Source organism: Bombus pyrosoma, linkage group LG3 (genome assembly GCF_014825855.1).
Source record: "Bombus pyrosoma isolate SC7728 linkage group LG3, ASM1482585v1, whole genome shotgun sequence".
NCBI lineage: Eukaryota > Metazoa > Arthropoda > Insecta > Hymenoptera > Apidae > Bombus > Bombus pyrosoma.
This window is the reverse complement of record NC_057772.1, coordinates 14468859-14488191: the sequence shown is the minus strand read 5'-3', so window position 1 is coordinate 14488191 and position 19333 is coordinate 14468859. Positions and strand designations below refer to the sequence as shown.

General features: G+C 33.6%; 2 protein-coding genes and 1 long non-coding RNA gene across 5 annotated transcripts; all 3 read right to left on the bottom strand.

Moving 5' to 3' along the window:
• Positions 1–851: 851 nt before the first annotated feature.
• Positions 852–7273, bottom strand: LOC122565912 (phospholipase ABHD3). 2 transcript variants are annotated; one of them, XM_043722431.1, is made up of 7 exons: positions 6954–7273; positions 2927–3096; positions 2336–2546; positions 1890–2002; positions 1449–1686; positions 1180–1345; positions 852–1060 (listed from the first exon to the last, which is right to left on the bottom strand). In XM_043722431.1, the coding sequence occupies exons 1-7, from the start codon at positions 7185–7187 to the stop codon at positions 888–890; spliced, it is 1305 nt and encodes a 434-aa protein (XP_043578366.1). In that variant the 5' UTR covers positions 7188–7273; the 3' UTR covers positions 852–887. The 2 variants fall into 2 exon arrangements, with proteins under 2 accessions (XP_043578366.1, XP_043578367.1); XM_043722432.1 differs by lacking the exon at positions 6954–7273 and adding an exon at positions 5677–5832.
• Positions 7274–8844: 1571 nt separating this feature from the next.
• On the bottom strand, positions 8845–18914 carry LOC122565910 (protein artichoke-like). Of its 2 annotated transcripts, XM_043722427.1 has the most exons (4): positions 18144–18575; positions 17730–18044; positions 14085–14480; positions 8845–12733 (listed from the first exon to the last, which is right to left on the bottom strand). In XM_043722427.1, the coding sequence occupies exons 2-4, from the start codon at positions 17759–17761 to the stop codon at positions 11089–11091; spliced, it is 2073 nt and encodes a 690-aa protein (XP_043578362.1). In that variant the 5' UTR covers positions 17762–18044; positions 18144–18575; the 3' UTR covers positions 8845–11088. The 2 variants fall into 2 exon arrangements, with proteins under 2 accessions (XP_043578362.1, XP_043578363.1); XM_043722428.1 differs by lacking the exons at positions 17730–18044; positions 18144–18575 and adding an exon at positions 18777–18914.
• LOC122565916 lies at positions 14896–16125 on the bottom strand. Its single transcript, XR_006316319.1, has 2 exons — positions 15358–16125; positions 14896–15273 (listed from the first exon to the last, which is right to left on the bottom strand). It is a non-coding gene; the product is annotated as an uncharacterized LOC122565916 (long non-coding RNA).
• Positions 18915–19333: the final 419 nt, after the last annotated feature.

The following is a 19333-nucleotide window of genomic DNA, read 5'->3' as shown; positions in this document are numbered from 1 at the left end:
AGATTTTATAGATAAAATATATTATTGGACTTTTATATTTTACGTACATTTAACATTAAAAAATTAGGAAAAATAATATAGGATTTCTTATTTTTTTTACAATATTTGTTTATAAAGTTTATAACAGAAACTATATATAAAATTTAACAACATACATTAACAATATTTTTGTCTCTAACTGCTATAATAGTATCACAATTCATAATATGTAGTCCTTAAATGTGGATTTATGCGTCTTTAATATTATTAAATTTATTAATCAAATTTCAACATTAGCTCTTGGAAACAGAATATTAATATAACGAGCATGTTTATTTGTACTTTCCAGATTAATTTGTTCAGGAACTTTTATTTATTATAATCTTGTGCGAAATATTTATAATGAACGAAATAAATTATTGAATGATGCATTACAAAACTATTTCAAACGACTTAAATTGTTTATATTCTTTAATTTGAAGCAAATTTGCCCGAATACAAAGCAAATATATAAAACTAAAGTGTTATTTATTTTGAAAATATGATATGCATAACAAAAGTTCATATTAAACACTTAGTATATTAAAAATAAATATAACATTACTAGCAAAAACGAATATGTGCGTTTTATTTTTATACATTGTTCTATGTGCTTGTAAAAAATTATATCTATGTATATTATGTTATTAACTAATATTTCGTAGGTCGTTCATGAAAATCTTTTTAGTATAAAAGCGGCGGAAAGTCAATAGTTTTTAGTACTATTTACATCTCATGTGCGATACCCTGAATATGATTAATTATGGCACGTGATAGATTTAACGCAATGTCTGAACGCAAATACTAATGTTTAGATTTGAATGCATTTGATATATAATTTGTAAGTTCATTTAATTTCCATATCACATTTAACAATCGAAACCAGTAGTGAACAGAGCGGTGAAAAATTGTGAAAACAGTTTACCCATGTATTGTTCTTCTTTTACTGGCCACATACCCTCCATGAAACCAATGTGACCGCCGCGGGATGTTACAACAACAGCTACATTTTTAGTTTCTGATATTTCTTTTACTGGTATGGCTAAACGAAAAAAAAGATATTAAAAAAGTTTATTATCATAAATAAATTATCTTAAATTAATAATGTAAAAAATAAGTACGACTAATGTAATCATTTGGTGGCTTAAAATAATAAGTTACCTTGAAATGGTTGAAATGGGTCGTCTGCAGCGCTGAGACACAATAATGGCACGTCAATCAAATGTAATTTGTCATGTATGGTTGCATTGGAATAGTATTCCTCTACATTTTTGTAACCGAATTGTTTCACCGTAAAATGTGAATCAAACTCTCTCAATGTTTGACTCTGATCACATAAAGAAAGAAAACACATTTTAAAAATAATAACATTAATTTTAAATAAATTTTAAAAGTAAATATTTTATAGTAATTCTAGTAGACAAGCTTACTTTAAGAATAGTGTCAATGTCAACGTCGAACATTCCGGTTTCCGAAGAATAGTGCAAACGCCGTAAATTCTTACGAAGTGTGCTGGCCAAATACTTATTTAACATCAAATTAAAATAATTCTCTTCCGTACTTTTCGTTGCAGCGAATACGTTCCATGGCACGGATATCAAGAATCCCCCTTTCAGTTTTCCTTTTGCCATTATTCCTTGTCGTGCTAAATAATTACCTAAAATTAATCTGAAAGAATACATGCATAACAAAAAACATTATTATTATATCGCTACCAATACTGTCATAATATATTAATTACATCTCTTATGTGCCTTCTGTGTATAGATATGAGGACGATGAACAAACAAATGATTTACACACACACATACACACATATATATGACACTTATACAACTGTCTTGCATATAAGGAAAAGATTTTCTCATTACCCTCCCATCGAGATTCCTGTCGCTCCCAGAGGCACATGAGGGTGAATCTTCTTCACGTATTCGATAACCTCCGATAAATCATCACTATTTGCAGCGCAATACATTCGTGGAGTCTGAAATTGTACAATTATTCGATTAAACTTCCATTCCAATTTCCAAGAAATAAGGATAAGTAGACTGAACGGGTAGAATTGAAACAATTCGAGAACAATAAGATAAAATACCATTGACTTCGTTCTCAATGCATCTTCATTCATTCATCAATTTGATAGGGTAGAGTTCTCTCTCTCTCTCTCTCTCTCTATATATATATATATAGTAAATATGTACATGTATAATTATACATATTACTAAATATAAATTACTAAAGCAGACAAGTTAATAAAGGAATATGATAGAAAGATCGATACATATTTTTTATACAAAATTTATATGTGCTCCTATACCTTTAATTCTACGCCTCCTAACCCCCTGTTGTTGAAGATTACGCATCGTATCCCAACTTTTTTTGCGGACGAGACAAGGCACTTGATATATTCTGCTTGACTTGCGCCGGTGAGTCCTGGCAAAATAATCACGATGGGCGAAGTAACGGAACATCCCTGTTCCGCCCAATCCAGAGCCACTTCACCCCCATCCGACAAGGTCAGAATCTCTCTGTGAGACAATTGATTAATTAGATCGAAAGCAAACGAGTCTGGTAATTAGCTTGTAATCGTGCACTTCAAGACAAGAGCGGTCATTAATCTTTGCTTGTACCATGCTACAATAAGTTCTTCTGACGTAAGAAAAAAAGTATACAGTACTTAGGATAATTAATATTCTGATATAAAAATGCTAGTATTTGAATCAACAATTTAATACAAAAATAATTTGATTAACAATTAACACCTTTGATCTTAATATTTCAATACCAGTCAGATAATTTTCTTTATTTTCAATTGTATGCTTTCTTTATTGCACTATTTTTTTCTCTTCTCATATGAGAATTTATTTTGTACAAAAATGGGAATAACGTTAGACGTAAACTTACCAACCTTTTATAGTGAATAGGTGGCAAGATTCGCGATCTAAGAAGGCTTGCTATAATGGTTTGTGCCCTGGATTCGAAACACCATAGGGTTGGCCAAAATTTGTTCCTCACTAGAGATACGTGCTCTTCTAGAAATGATCGGAATGGTCCATTCGCACATACCAGCATAGGCGTCTGAAAGTCATTTAAAAGGCTTGCTATTTTTTTCATCAACTTATTGGTCGCAATGAGCGGTCTGATCAACGAACATTAGAGCTGAGCAGCTGCAGGGGATTGAAGATAATTTATAAGTACCAAAGAAATTGAAAGAATATATTTATTTATGATAACTTTTTGTTGCTTGACTGCTGCAATCACTTTTCAATTATTATGTACTATTACGGGAAAATATTTTTCGATATATTAGTTTAATAACGAATTACAAATTCTCTATAGATATAAACTTAGGAAACATTCGATAATTGTACGAAAATGGGGAATCAAGTGTTGCAATTATGAAGATAGAGAAACGATTCTATTTCTCGAAATTAAAATTTCAGACTTGCTGAATGTAGAAATGGATAATGCGAGTGAAAGAGAAAGAGGGACTGAGAATCGGGAACATTCGACAAGTATTAAAATGCGACCTTGTCGCAACAAGGTGCAAACTTTAACTCAAAAAATTTTTATTTTTGATTTGTGGCCGATGAAACTTTTACCAACACATTTGTTACATTTTTCTGATTAAACTGACATCAGACACAATATAATTTAGCGTATATTTGCTTATTTAATAAACAATAACTAAATACTTATCAGTAAGTAAATATAATTCAGATTATATCATGTTTGGTCTTATTTTCATCAGAAAGATTTCTTAAATACATTAGTAAAAGTTTAATTAAGAAAAAGTCAAAAATAAAAATGTTTTACTTTTGAATTAGTACCTAAATACATTGTCTCAACGATATCTGACACTGGATCATATTACATTACTCGATTGCGGCGGATCATCGAGCCTCTGGCTGGGTTAGGGGAACCTTTTGCCCCCCCCCCCCCGCCCCCCATTTCTCCGCTCATAGTAGGGATGACGGCTATGCAATTATGCACAGGATCTGTTTGTACGATTATCGGATGTTTCCTGTAATTATTCATAAGTTTTTATGAACGAATAAAATGTTTATTTCACGAGTAGCGTTTCTTGTACTGTATGTACATGGCTCATCAACAAAAATTTAAAGAGAAGTAGATCAATTATCATCGGTAAGTTCATAAAGAAACCTTCTGTGATAGTGGATATAAAATAGATAAAGACTATAATTTGTATCAGTTTTTGGAAAACACTGTTTATATTTATATATTCTCAGTTGATTTGATGTTACATACATGGTGAGTTGATATTACTTAAGCCATAAACACAATTTTCATTTTCATAAAAAGAAATCGATTAATATACATATATAACATAATACTTGAAATACATTTATGTAAGTTATTTAAATTCTATGTTTTCCTACATGTACAGGGTTATGCATTTAATTCGAAACCCGCGCTTGCGAATACATTGAGAATGATAACAGTGTAACATGAGGCTTACTACTCCAATCAAATGCTGTGAACCATCTATGAGCTGTCGAATACTGATATTAAATCTGTGATTTAAAGATACGTTCATGTTCTTATTGTTCTAACGTAAATAACTTCTGTCGTTTCCCGACTAGTTCGAACGCAGTTCACAATTGCGGCATTTGAATACGATTTTGAATAAAAATTACATTGCAATTACATTTCAGATAAGCTAAATTCAAGATATCAGTTATTAAAAAATTGAGCTACATGTGCAAACAGAACCGCGTTCGCTTGCGTGTTTCGAAGTTTCGAGCTCGCAGGGGCATGAAATCGTTGGGTGAAAGTTTGTCAGACTCGCTTTTTCAACGATCGTCCTCTCCTTATTGTGATGTCAAATTTAAAGTCCTTCGGCGACAACCAAACCACTCTGTGTTCTCACTTAATTATACTTTTAATAGCAGCTAATAAATGGCTTACGACATTTGATTGTAATAGGAAGCGTATATGTTACACTGTGACCGCTTCAATGTTCTCGCGAGCGCGGGTCCTGAGTTAAGTGAATAACTTACTTTGTAAGTATAGAAAGGTACAGTTTTCGTTATTGAAGTACGATAACTTAAATTTACAAAAGTAAGATTTCTTCCATCGTTCTGTTTATATTGATACAAAATTATACGTTAATGTATGGAAATACATTGTCCGTTTCCATTTACACTTTAACCACAAAAAAAACAGATATGCTTCTTGCATGTGTTTGCAGCAAGTGTAACATAATCTCTACACCAGGTTTTGTAAATACTTTAAGATCACTATATATTCCACGTCTTTAGATCGAATGAAAAAAGAAGAGAAAGGTAAAAACAACCAATATACGGTCCTGAGACGATATTCTGCACATCGATTTTTTCCCCTGATAGATGAACATTATTTTTCATGATGAATAATCTTTAAATTTCACTTTTTTTTCACACTGCTTTCTTGCCACATTCAGATTTGTATTTTGTATTCTTTAGTTTCTGATCACACTAGTAACTCACTGCTAGATATATATTTACTGCTTTCAATTAATCGTAAAAACAGATTTAATGTTTATCTATGTATGTAGATAATAATTGAGCACGTGAATACAGAGATGTTTATGATTACCTAGTATTGTATCATTTTTAATTCGAGTAGTTGTTATTTTGCAAATACATACGATGTTACCTGTTTCGGTGTTGCGTGCGCTGCGCGCGCACACCAAATGCGCATATATTATGTTCAGTGCAAGTGCCTCGGAGTTTTTAAGGTCGAATTAATAGATGGTACATCTCCTCGTGGCTCGTACGAACCATAAAGGGTGTGTGAGAGTTCGAAGTATTCGTAATCGAATCATATCGCGGAAGTCCTGATAATATATCAACACAAATTAATAAACTGATAAGAAAAAATTCTTTAACTTTGAAAGTTTCTCGATAGATTAATCAAACGTGATTATCACGAAACTTTAATAACGTTGCAAAAGACACGGAATATTAAATTAACATGAAATATACAGCAAATATCTTCTATTGTACATTGCAATTTTTAAGTAATTCATATCAAATAATATAAATTCTTCATCGTTATTTATAAACAAGTTGCTTATATATGATATTAGAGATATTAGACATTCAGGGATGGATTATGTGTGGTTAAGGTTAATGTACTTTAAAATTATCAATGCGGTCATTGATGATTCAACTTTGTAGTTTTCCCTCATCATGAGTCACATTTTAAAGTAGCGATTATTTCTCCGTGAAAGTCTAAATAACTTTCGCATACAATTAGCCTCAGAATCAGTTTAATGTTTCAAGTTGTGTTGGCGAAGTTTATCTTTCTACAATAAATGGCGTTAATAGAATGAAGGCAGACACTATAGACGCGTGACTCTGGACTAAATGTGGTGCTGATTGAATTTAACGAAGGTTAAAAGTCTGCGGATAAATGCTATCCGCCGCGCCGTCATGTGTAATTCAATTGAAAATTTAGATTCAGTTCCAAAATATTCATACGTGGGAATCTGTTTACCTATTATTCAATTTTACTTTCAATTATGTACCAATTTCTGTATTATTCTTTTACGATTTATATTAATAATATTAAAAGTTTATATTAAAGTTATTATTTTAAAATTTTCTGTTATCTATCTTTTTCTTTTAGAAAAACGTTTAATTTATATATATAGTATCTTCTCTAGAAACAGAAATAATATATCATTCATAATATTTAAATTATCACTTTATATCCCCATCATTTTTCTTTAAAATCCACAAGTATATTGGTATTATCGTCATAAAATCATACTAAGTGCCTGTACTCAATCGGTCAATTTATTAATGTTTCATAATAACGTATACTTCATTGTTTTCCATTGTTCTATTCGCGCAATTCGTAATTAATAATTAATTTCCGGAAAAATAGTAACAAAATGAAACAGAAGGTGTATTTATCAAGTTACTCACTTTAACAACTTCAAAAAGATAATAAGCGCAGAATCCAACGCCCAGCAGCGCCCCGTAGTAGGTCGTCGGAATGTCGAGAAGTGGTCCGAATAAATTCAACATCGTGCACTTTATCGATATGTGCGACGTGCGACAGCTGCTGTCACTGGCGTGACGTGAACTCCAATGATTACCAAGACCGTTGACAACCTTTGCTCGCCGAATGCCGATAGCGAACAGCCGATTGCTAAGCATTAGGATGGACTCGGTTGACCACGCGCATGACGTTCGAATAATTGAACAGCCAACTACATATAGATGTATTTCACTAGACGACCAACGGGTACCGCTAGTCGTACATCGACTATACAGAGACGTATACTCGAGATTCAGTCACGTGCACACCAGTGGATCCGCTCTCACACTCATGGACTAACACTTACGTCATTCTATACGTATATGCATCCAGAGTATAGGAGTCGTGTGCAAGGTACACAGTGCACATGTAACCGAGAATTATGTAATATGTACAATGATTTCAACTTTTGTTAGTTAGTGACGATGTTAGTGACATCGTATTGTTAACATATACAAAACATTGGCTTTCTTATTTATACATGGTATCGTGTATTATTTTAGTTTGTTGCATATTTGTGTGTAGACTTTTTTTAATGTATCTATGTCCGAGCAAATTATCGAATTTATGTTATGCTTTTGTACTGTTTTTACAATTTCGGTTATATTGTGAAGCTTCGTATACACGTAACGAACATGATTACGAGCCGACAAAATTTCGCTTACATAAGTGTTCATGAGTTCGTCCACATGTCACTTAATGTGTGTCATACCGTTTATTTTCAATAAATCGCGCCTATTTTATACAGGGTTGTAGTTTGGCGAAATCGTCCCCCTACTTAAACTTCAATTTCAGGCGGATACGGAAATAGTTTTATATAGTAATACTTAATGTAAAAAATGGAATACACATTTTAAGCAAAATGGTTAGAATAGACAAATAGAAATATAGTTTACTATTTCCGTAGTGATAGGAGGAACTTTTTAATTTATTTAGTATAGTATTGCAAATTGTAAATACTATATTTCTGTTTCATACGACATGCATTCGCGGCATGCAAATATCTAGATAAGATCGAGGATAATGTCTATACAAATGTGGACTACGTGAATGAAATATAGATAACTAAAATATGAACTCAGTTCATAAGTTCGTGTTTTTATAAATTTATTAAAAAATAACGCGTAAAAATAATTTTATCGGCAAGTATGTGAATTGGAATAAATCTTAATATATATTTTTATAATTCTGTCATAGCCAAAATTACGTACTTACGGGATTATGGATCTTATTATAACAAACAGACGTTAAAATAGAAAAGTATCGGTAATCTTCAAATAATCTGTATTGTTACTTTGGGCGAATATTTATTATAATTATCAGATGCACAGAAGCATATTTTTTGTGAATCATGTTTTCTTATCTTCGGTAATAGCATAAATAATTAGTTATTCAACATATACACTCTGTATATGTAAATGTAATATCATAGCTACCGAAAACGAAACTTCTTTCTTCGAAATATCATTCTTTTTTAAATTGCGCAATATTTCTCTCCCAATTATCATTACCCACAAGGTTCTACGAAATGTACAGCAATAGCGAGTAATTTGTGAACATTAATAACGTACAATTAATCTACTGCTAACTATAAAAACGAAAAAAAAATGTCTTATTATTAAGTAAAATTGGCGAGAAAATCGATTTTGAATATTCATCGAATATGTAAACATTTAACTCCGATACCGATAAACTAAAATCGATAGACAGATAAAATATTGAAAATGATAAAATATTCTATAATTTATCAGGATAAAAAAAAAAAGATACAACACGTACCAAGAAAAATGACTCATTTATTAAATACAGTCTTATACATTTCATGAACATAGTGAAATCGTATCGGCACCTGAATTTACTCATGCTTGATTTAAGCGACAGCAAGATTAAAAACCTCGCTTACATACCTATTCTCTTATAGATCCATATACATGTATATTTTATTCGATTTCGTACTAGGTATGCTAGCAATGTGCTTTTTCGACGAAAAAGTCATCTTGGTATGTAAACTAGACTCAAATCGTCACTGTCTGATCTGAGGAAGAATGGCCCGGGAATGAGAGAACTCTAAGAGTACCTCATATTTGTTTATACATGGACACCGCCAGAGAATCAGAGAACACTGCGATTGTTGCACATTTTCGTGAAACGGGAAGATAGCGTTTGATTACGGAAAGCACAAGTATACATCCGTGCAAGCAAACATCAAAGAAGTTCAACTTCAAAAGAAGCAAATGTCTCTTGGCGTGTGTCGTTAATCGGAAATAAGCAACAAGTGTGAAAAGTAACGTTACTTGCGACAATTATAGTCTAAAATAAATATGTTTAACGATTTAACTTAACAAATATATAAAGGATAACAAACGATAAATTTTATAACACCGATCGATCCTCGACTAGTAAAGCGAAGCAAAAATAATTTAGCATCATTAAACTGAAGCATGAATAATAAATTAACAATTGAAGAGACGCGGGAAAAAACGTAATAAGTCTATCTTTTTGAATAAGTTCGCTGTCCATTGGTGGTAAAAGTAACTGAGAAGGAAGTAACGTATTCAATTAAAAGATATGTTTCCTAAAAACAGATAATGTTTTGGTAACATGATATTGATTATTGAATTTTGAAATGATTATGTTCTTTCTGTAGTCTCTAATTATAATTATTGAAGAAAATACGAACAGAAATAACAAAGCAAAAAATTGCTATAAATTTAATCTATATTATATAGCTATAATTATTACAGATGGAACTCTGTTAACAATTCTCTGCGAACTGGATTGCACAAACTAATAAATGTCAAAAGAATACATAAAATCGTGTATAATCTCAATTGCACTGCGTTTCTAGTCGGGGGTCAATAATTCGAACAGTTAAGTTTTTTTCTGAACTGATCATATTACCCAGCGATGTCCACACTCGTACTTACGTAACACACACTCGCATATAATAATACGAAAACAATAGATATGTAAGAATGTACGTACGAGTATGTAAGGGCCTGGTAATTGTTAACAATGACGTGGTTACGCGAGGCTAGCACGACTTCACGTCGTTCATCAGCGTTTAAATAGAATCTATGTTCGGCTTCATACAAGTAAAAGCTCGGTTTCTTTCTAGAACTTCGCGACTTTATTATGGATACTTACTCTTGACTCAATCGATATTTTCGATTCACGTTTCATTTGAATCTCTTGTTCTAGCCTTCGACACTTGTCAATTCAGTTCAACATTATTAACTTCTCGCAAGAAAAAGAGAATAAGGGTTGGTTCGATCGTTGAGTGAGATTAATTAAAGACATGGCACCATTGTCATGGGAACAACGAACGGTCTTAGACTGGTTTTCGACCATTAATTCCCGGCATCAATGTGAAAAAAGTGTTGGTGAAACACAAAAGAGACTCGAAGCAAAAGGGTGATTGATAATTCGAGAACCTTCTGTTGTTCAGGCGATCGATAAATATTTCTTTTTTTACTTTATCACCCCTCGTTGCATTAATCATTCCAACTGACGCTAGACGGATTGCACCACTTTCCAATAAAATACGACTACCGTTTCAACGTATAAACATGTTTCCCTCGGACAGAGGAGGGTTGTTTGTCGGAGATGGTCATCGTTCCTACCTAAGAACGATCGATCACCATTTCCCGTATTATCGTGATTCCATGAAGATGGCGATGCCCATACAGGGTTGAATACAGATTCCATTTAAATGAAACGTACACGAGGTCATATTCTAAACTTCACATAGAAAATTTTTCAACATCCTGACGTCTGGCACCCGCGTATTATTAACACATGTTAATCCTATCTTGGCTGACGTTGTTAGCTTTCCTCGGAGTAAAATCTTGATAAATTACTTGACGATAGCACACCTTGTACATAGCTATACATATGTACACGTGTATGTGCGTATACACCTCGCAGTTTCAAGATACGTTACAACTCGCTCTTCTGTCTGCCGTGTGTCTTGTCGTAATAGACATTCAGTATCGGATGTTGAAATTTGCTCGCTATATATCATGAACTACGACCGCAACTCGACTCGCGGACGTATTTCGCCCAGGTACGGGTGGGAGTTAGGTCACCCTTTCTAGGACGTCGCGGCTCGCTGTTGGTGCGCGCCTGTTCCACGATATTGCGATAAGTCTCGTCGTCATAGGTACAAGATAAACTCTTTCTCAGTTTTACCCCACCAGTTTCGAAATTCGCCGGCTGACTGCCCACTAACACGTGCAGATCGTTCTTCACCTGTATCGCCCAGTCCCACATCTCCGTGATGAAGCAATTGCACACGAATGGATTACTCAGCAAATTGACCGATAACAGACGTGGATTCGACCTGAATACTCGTGGATAGATAGTGTTCAAACTGTTGTTGCTGAGATCTAGGTGTTCCAGCATCTCTAGCTTCTTCAGAGAGGCCAGATTCTCCGTGCCAGAAATACTGTTATTGGATAAGTTTAATTGGGTCAGGCTCCTAGTTGTAGAAAAAAGGTTTTCATTCAGATGTCCCAAGCTGCAGTTACTTAAATCTAGCATTTCGAGATTGGATAATTGTGTTGGAAGCAGGGGACCATCCTGAGGTACTTCCAGAGCGTTTCCACTGAGTTTGAGTTCAATAATGTCGGTACTGACTCGGTCGCCGAACACCTTGGGGTCGATGGGAGTCTTCAGGTCACAGTTGTTCAGTTCTAAACTCTCCAATCTCGTCAAGTTCGAGAACAATCCCTCTTCCAGAGTATGCAACTTGTTTCCGGATAATATTAATTTCTTTAGCGAAGTCATATGAGCGAATGTGTTATTTCCAAGATGACCAAGATTACAAAAAGACATATCTAAATATTCTAATGATTCCAGTGGATTTAATAAACTACCAAACGCATCTGACAAAGGATTATGCGAGATATCTAGCTCCTCCAGGTGTTCGAATATGTGGAACGTATTAGGCAGACGTTGCAGGCTACAATTACTTAACGAAAGCTTGTGAAGCTTTGGCAAATGACGCAACACGGCTGTCAATTCATTAGCGAACATTGGATTGTTGCTCAAGTTTAATACACGTAGTTTACTAGCGTTTTTAAAAGCTTCTTCCGATAGACGATCTTGTAAATTGCAATTCGATAAATCTAACGATTGAAGACTGTGGAGATTATGGCCCAGCGTGTTTCCAACATCCAAATGGCACAATTCGTTATTAGCAAGCACCAACTGCCTGAGGTACAAATTCTTTGCAAAAGCATCGCCTGGCAAATTGGTGATATTAGTCTTTTTGATGTTCAAGTATTCAAGACGAATCAGAGGTGCTAATACGTTTGTCCAGCTCAATGTATGTAGATCATTTTCCGCCATTTCGAGTTCTCGAAGGTTTTCCAAATGTGCAAACACATCTGGAGAGATGTGGGTTAAATTGCAAGCGTTTAACTTCAGATATTCCAGATTAGTGAGGTGATCAAAAGGGCCGGGCTTGATCTGTCCGAGTGAATTATGGGACAAGTCGAGTTTATTTAGGTTCGTAGTATTGTAGAAGAATTCCGTATTCAAGTGATGGATGCCACACGAGTTCAGATCGAGGTAGAGCAGAGTGCGACAATTTAAGAAGGGACCTTTCACCTCGCCCAAAGGATTGTTCTGAAGCTCCAGCGAAATTAGACCAGGACTGTCCCTGTAAAAATATTGAGTTTTTATTTATAATGCAATTAGAAGGGCTATAATATGAGCTTAGTTCTTGTAAGTACATAAAATAGCTGATTCTGTAAGGAACTTGTAACTGAAAAAGCCAGAGCGTTTAAACGAAGCAGATTTTGAACGGCAAATTCGAATTAGTTTAAGAATAAAGTTTCATTACAGCGCTGAACATGAAAGAAAAAGCTATTTCGGAAGCTTAAAACAAAGATGTAATAAAGCTAATGAAATAATAATTAATTGAAACATTAGATCGATATCTGTTTATTGAGTGAAAATGGCTTTTCTACTATATTACCGCTCGCTTAATTAAACACATATGATGTCTATACTAGATTTTGTGATACTACTTGTTTCTAGCGCAGCATTGTTAAAATAGCATGCACCGATTAGAATCGAATTATGTGCAAGATACTCAAGATAATATTATAAAATCAGATTTATTACAGTATGTAATATGTTCCATATTGTTTTGAAAATATTCGTATAATACAGAAAACTAAATTTTTCTAAAGACTAAAAATTCCTAAAAAAGGTCAGGCATATTATTTTGTATTTAAGAAATTCAATTCAGGCACATATTTATTATAGTACTGCAACAAATATACGATAACGTAAAAACGAGGAAAATCTATTTCCCTGTATTATAATAGGCAGATTAATTGATTACGAAATCAATTTAAAGTGCATATTTGATAACGTATTTTACCAATTTTCCAACTTTCATTTCTCAAATAAATTCTATGATTTACTGATCAGTAGTACTTCAATATTTCCTTGGAAATATGTATAAAAATCAATGTGAATGCAGAGCAGCAAGACAATTCACATGTTCTCGTTGAATATGTATAGTAATATCGAATATTACGAGAATAAATTATTTCTAGGCAATATTAAAAAATATAAGCAAGAATAATAGAACTGTCTGGAAATGATTGAGATTTAATAATTTAATTGTATCATAAGGTCCTATCATTTATACCTAAAATTGAACAAAAGTCAATTAACCAACATTTTCTATTTCAAAATTTCCTGATTTTTAAGTTTAAACATTTTACACAAATTTTCTTAAATTGATTTAATTGAATAACTGCCAATTTGAAAAATTGAAAGTATCTGCATTTTATATATAAATAAATATATATATGTAAATCACTACCTACTCTTTATGAATAAAAAGTTACAAATATTTTGTTACTACAGATCACTACCTCTAATTTCGTCTTTATATAACAAACAAGTGCGACGATTCTTATTTATGTATGTACGCGCATGTAGTAGCATTATACGCAGAAAACGAACCGAAGAAAAAAATCCGAAAGTGCTCTTACCTAAATGCCTCGGGATCGACATGAGAGATCGCGTTTGATGAAAAGTCTGCCTCTAGTAGATAAATTAATCCAGCAAAAGATTCATACTTGAGCTCGGTCAATCGATTATGTGCCATCTGAAGACGCCTTAGCTTGATCGAATGTGGAAATGGACCGACCTGTACGATATTGTTACCGTTCATATCTAGAACGTAAATGTTCGGGCTGAGCTCGTCAATCGGTATACTAGTTAAATTGCTTTCGGAGCAGTCGGTCACCCAGTTGATGCGAAAATAATGACAATGACAGTCCACAGGACACTCTTGTTCCACCAGATCGCCATTATAGGCAAATATCGATGTACCAAGAATGGCTACTAATAAAATTAGTCTCAACATCTTGGTAAACACGGGATATCTGTAAATAAAAATAATTGTAAGTAGATTTAAATGCAGATTTTTATGAATTTATGGGAAATTTAAAGATGTAAAAATGCACAGTATGCAAATAACATATAAAAATATGTAAAATATTCAAAGTATAATGCTCGTTATGATATTTAGTAGCTGGAACAAACCTCCGTCTGGAATAAACTTACTCTTTTACCTGTATTCATAAAAATATGAATTTGCACAAGTATCCGCAAAGATCATTTGCATAAGTATTTTCATAAGTTTAATTATAGGAATCTCAAACGCTCAATTAATTTGTACATGCAAAAGGAACAAAATGTGTTCTTTAAAAGCTAATGTAATTATTAATTCAAACATAACTGATATTTATTCGCAGAGAAATTGTCGTGTAATATTAAGAAAAGAATTTTGAATTCAGATTTGGATTCTAATCTGATCGGTTGGTTCTTTTATTCCTTATATTTAATATACAAAGTCACTGCGAAAGTTTGTAAATTTATCTCCGCAGGCATTCTCGCGAAACTTTACCACAAGCAGGAAGATCCTGCTCGACATTCTAAAAGAAACTTCCCCCTGTCTGCAAATACGAGATTTCGTCGTCTTCAAACAAAACGTTCGGCGTTTAAATTTGAATAAAGTTCGATAACTTACAGTTCGGTAACCTACTTCAATAGTTACTCTATATCTGTATAACCGTATCTCCAGCATACGCGTATCTGTGATGCAACACGAGCATAGTCATATAATACTGAAACCTTAGTAAAATAACCAATTTCCTTATTTGATTAAGTATTCAGCTGTAAACATATTATATGATACCGGTATGTATTTAATGAATAAAGAAATCAACGAATAATGGTTTTTGTTATCTTATCACGTACCTATTATATACATGTATATACAAATTACGAATGAATGCATTGTTGGAGAAAGGGAGAGAAATCATCGCCACCGAGAGACGATGAGATTTACTCTAACCAACTATGACGACGACGACGTTCATTGTAGTGTATTGCCAACAAGATAACTGGCGAGTACTAATGGTTTAAAGCAAGTGGAGCAATTGTCAGTTAGGAACGGACTTTGCAATTGGCGGTCGGTAATTCCGAGCAACAATGCACGGCGCTATAGGTCGTTGAGCCAGAATCGTTAATCGTTCCCGTAAAGCGCTCTTCACTGGTCTTTTCTGATGTTTTCAGATACCTGTTCCCTCCTTTTTTAACAATACAAAAGTATGCCATTGAAAAAGTCCTTGTTCGCTGGACAATTATTATCGTTTAATTTCTTTGGTAATTGTAGTTATCTGTTACGAGACTGGAGTTTAATTGCCGTGCCATTCTTCTATCGATAACGATTATCGTCGAAAGAGAAAGCAAGATTTTTGGGGATAAAACATTTTTTATACGTAAATGTAAAATATAAGCCGTTGATTCGATAGGAATACAGTGAAAATATTATTATGGAAGACATCCCATTTACAGTACCATCAAACGTACGTTTCTATTCATTACTGTCGGTTCGCTGGTCAAACATATACGCTTGACAGAGGTAATTTTGTATGTATTAAATTCCAAGCACAATCATCTTGATTATGGCGATGAATAACATTTGAGTAAGTTTTCATGTTGGCTACGGAGAAGCGGCTACATACGTACAAAGAAAGGTGGCGACGCTTCTGGCCAGTAGTCAACTTCACAAACGAAGCTCAGAGGAAGGCTTTCCGCCAGAATGCTATGCGTTACACGCTCTACTGCCCCTTCAGCTTTCTACGTATAGTTTGTCTTCGACCTAGACCATTACTATCCCCCAAAGAGCCAAAGGGAGTCGAGGGTGTACGAGGAAGTGTATTTTCCCGTTTCGATTCCTCCTTGTGTTTCTTGCTATTGCCTCGCCTTTGGCGCCATAGATCTTTCGTTTTTAAATTCCATCCGAGCTAGGAGTCCATCTCTCACTGACGCGACGATAGAGACTGTGCGTGAGGGGATCGAGTCATTTGCATTGAGTCTTCCGGCAAGAGCTTCAATTCAATTCATACTTTTTGCAAATACCATCTCCTTTATATATCTATACTATCTTTCGCACTCGAGATTGTCAAATATTGGAGTGGAAGGGAATACTTCCAGCCGAATTCAAAGGAAATCCGAGTGCTTTCTTTGGCCAGAGTGATTCGGTTTTTCTCTTTCTTCAACAGTATATCAACCGGTTTCAGCAGTCGCTCTTTTCCGCTAAAACTTTCTTATCCATCTAAATCGGTAACGTATCGACGATATGTCTCATGACTATGATATTCAAACTGAAATTGCTACGAACCTTGTGCTTGCATTCTCTTAACTCTTTTGACGAGACAGACGATTATGCAACCTGTGATATGCTTATTTCCTGCAGCTTGCAATTTGAATTATTTTTTCGTAGTGTTTTATCTATTTGATCTCGTAGAATAATGTTTAATAATTGTCAAATAATAATGTTTGAAATATTTAATGATATAAAAAGTTATAGTTTTTCAATTTTATACATTATAAAATATTAACTTCGTGGTACTGATATATACTTATACATCAAAAGTATATTAATATATTTATATACCATAACATGCATCTTTTTGGAAATTTTATATATGTATAAAAGTAGCACACTACTTGTTTTTTAATGTAAATTTTATTATTTTTACTTGTATTATTTTTATAAAAATTATGATATAAATTATTTTTGCGTTCTTACTGAAATAATAGAAGTAATAGTAGTATTTAAACTAAAAAAACAAGGAGTGGTGCTTTTGATAAGAGAGTAAACTTCCGGTCATTATCAACTGAAACTAACGCACGTAGGCTACATACTTCACTATAGCAAATAAAAAGCAAACACTTTTCGTTACTATCATTCTAAACGAGATATAAATCGAGACTCCTTCTAAAATTATAACTTTATGAACATGAATTAAACGAAAAAAGAATGCATCATCAGTACATCTTAACTTCGATGCCATCGTTGTTGAACCGAATCAAATAATTAATTAATCGTTGCTTACAATTGCACGAAAGCAAGAATATTTACATCGATTATCATATTCATGAAAAAAAGCCAGTATCAAATGAATATTCATCGTGAAAACCTGGTACAATCCGGGTCATGATGCGAGATTCTAACGATTTACTAGAGAACGTTTCGTCGCGCACGAGTTGATCGGATTCGAAAATACTGATGATATCGTATCTAGAATTCGACCTACAAACTGAAAACACACTTTACATACCGGAAAAGTAGCGTATCCTTCCTTCCTCTCATGGAAGAGTGAGGTTAAATCGCGAACGTCGTCAGGATTTGAACGTGCCACTGGACAAAGATAGATTGAACTGTGAGTTTGCAGGGATCCGGTTAAATTAAACCATGTCTGCCTGACCGAGGTCAGGGTAAAACGTACTGACGCGCACTCTCGTTCTTTCTGCGTCGTATAAGTTTCGCGACGCGCGTCTTTTCGGGGTGTTATGTTTCTCTCTCCCCTCTTTTCTCCTTCACATATGATCACATATACACATAGGCACTGTATTTCATCCTCTCTTGTTGAATACTAATTGAATTATTTAGCCGGTAAATAACAAACAAAAATCTTACGCTTTTAGGTTGTAAGGTATTCTAACCTCCTTAGTCATGAGAAGGCAAAGTTTACCTGTTGAGGAAAATTTGATATCTCGTACACTCTCGAACATTTAATTCGTTCACTAGCTTTGTGATTCGACGTTATTTTATGTGATTATGTCCTCGAATCACGGTTAATAATCTCTTGTTAAATGAGAGGAATTCGCAACATGAATCTCGAAATTGTACACACATGAAACGCATGCGCATTTCAGTTAACCCTTTTCGAAAACGTGTTTCATTCAATTGTATAATCTTGAGGTTAGCATATAAGACGTGTACTTTCTCGTTTACATAATATATTTATCACGAACATTGGTGAATTTCTTTCTGGACGTTTCATCATTAGGCAATTTTTAATATCTTCATGACATGACGATATGATGATATTCTGTTGTGCAATCACATTTGACACGTGTTTATTGATTATTCATTATCTGCATGAATTACAGTGTACGTAAATTTTTTGTGTACTGTAAAATAATTAATAATGTCTCATGTTCTGATTAGATGTGTTCAATGTATCATAAATACGATAATAAATGTGGAATAATAATTGAATCGATTGGTATTTATTTCATATTTGGTGCATATTTGTCACATGAAGATAAATACCTACATGTTTTTTAGCGAAGGTAAAAATATATTTTTATTAAACTCGTACCTTGTGTATAATTCCTGCTTCTCTATCGATATCTGTTATTTTACACTACTTAATTGTACAATAACAATTTTAATACTGAATACTGGAGGGATAATGATTAACACTGAAGTAGACACCGGTGACATACACGCGCATGCGTTCTCTATCACTCTCGATTGTCCTTAGCAATACATATTTAAATTAAAGTAATGTCTTGGATTTCATAACTATGCTAGATAAATAGCCTGCATGATATTTTTAATCCACGAGCCTTGTTTGCGCATGTAAGATTCACTTAGCAAATATTTTTTTTAACGAGATAAACATATACGCAACTTCCGAACAACAATGAGTATCACGTTTCTTTTTCGCATGTTTATACGAATTTTACATACAAGTCATACATCCATATAGATATACACATATTCAAGGTGTACAGTGTACAACTTAGGTTAGGGTCAAACCGAGAGATGGGGCAACCAATTGTCTTATTCGAATACCGACTAAAAAATATTTGAAAATTTTCTGTGATAATGATATGTATGTATTATACAAAATCATACTGTTTTTATTTCTAT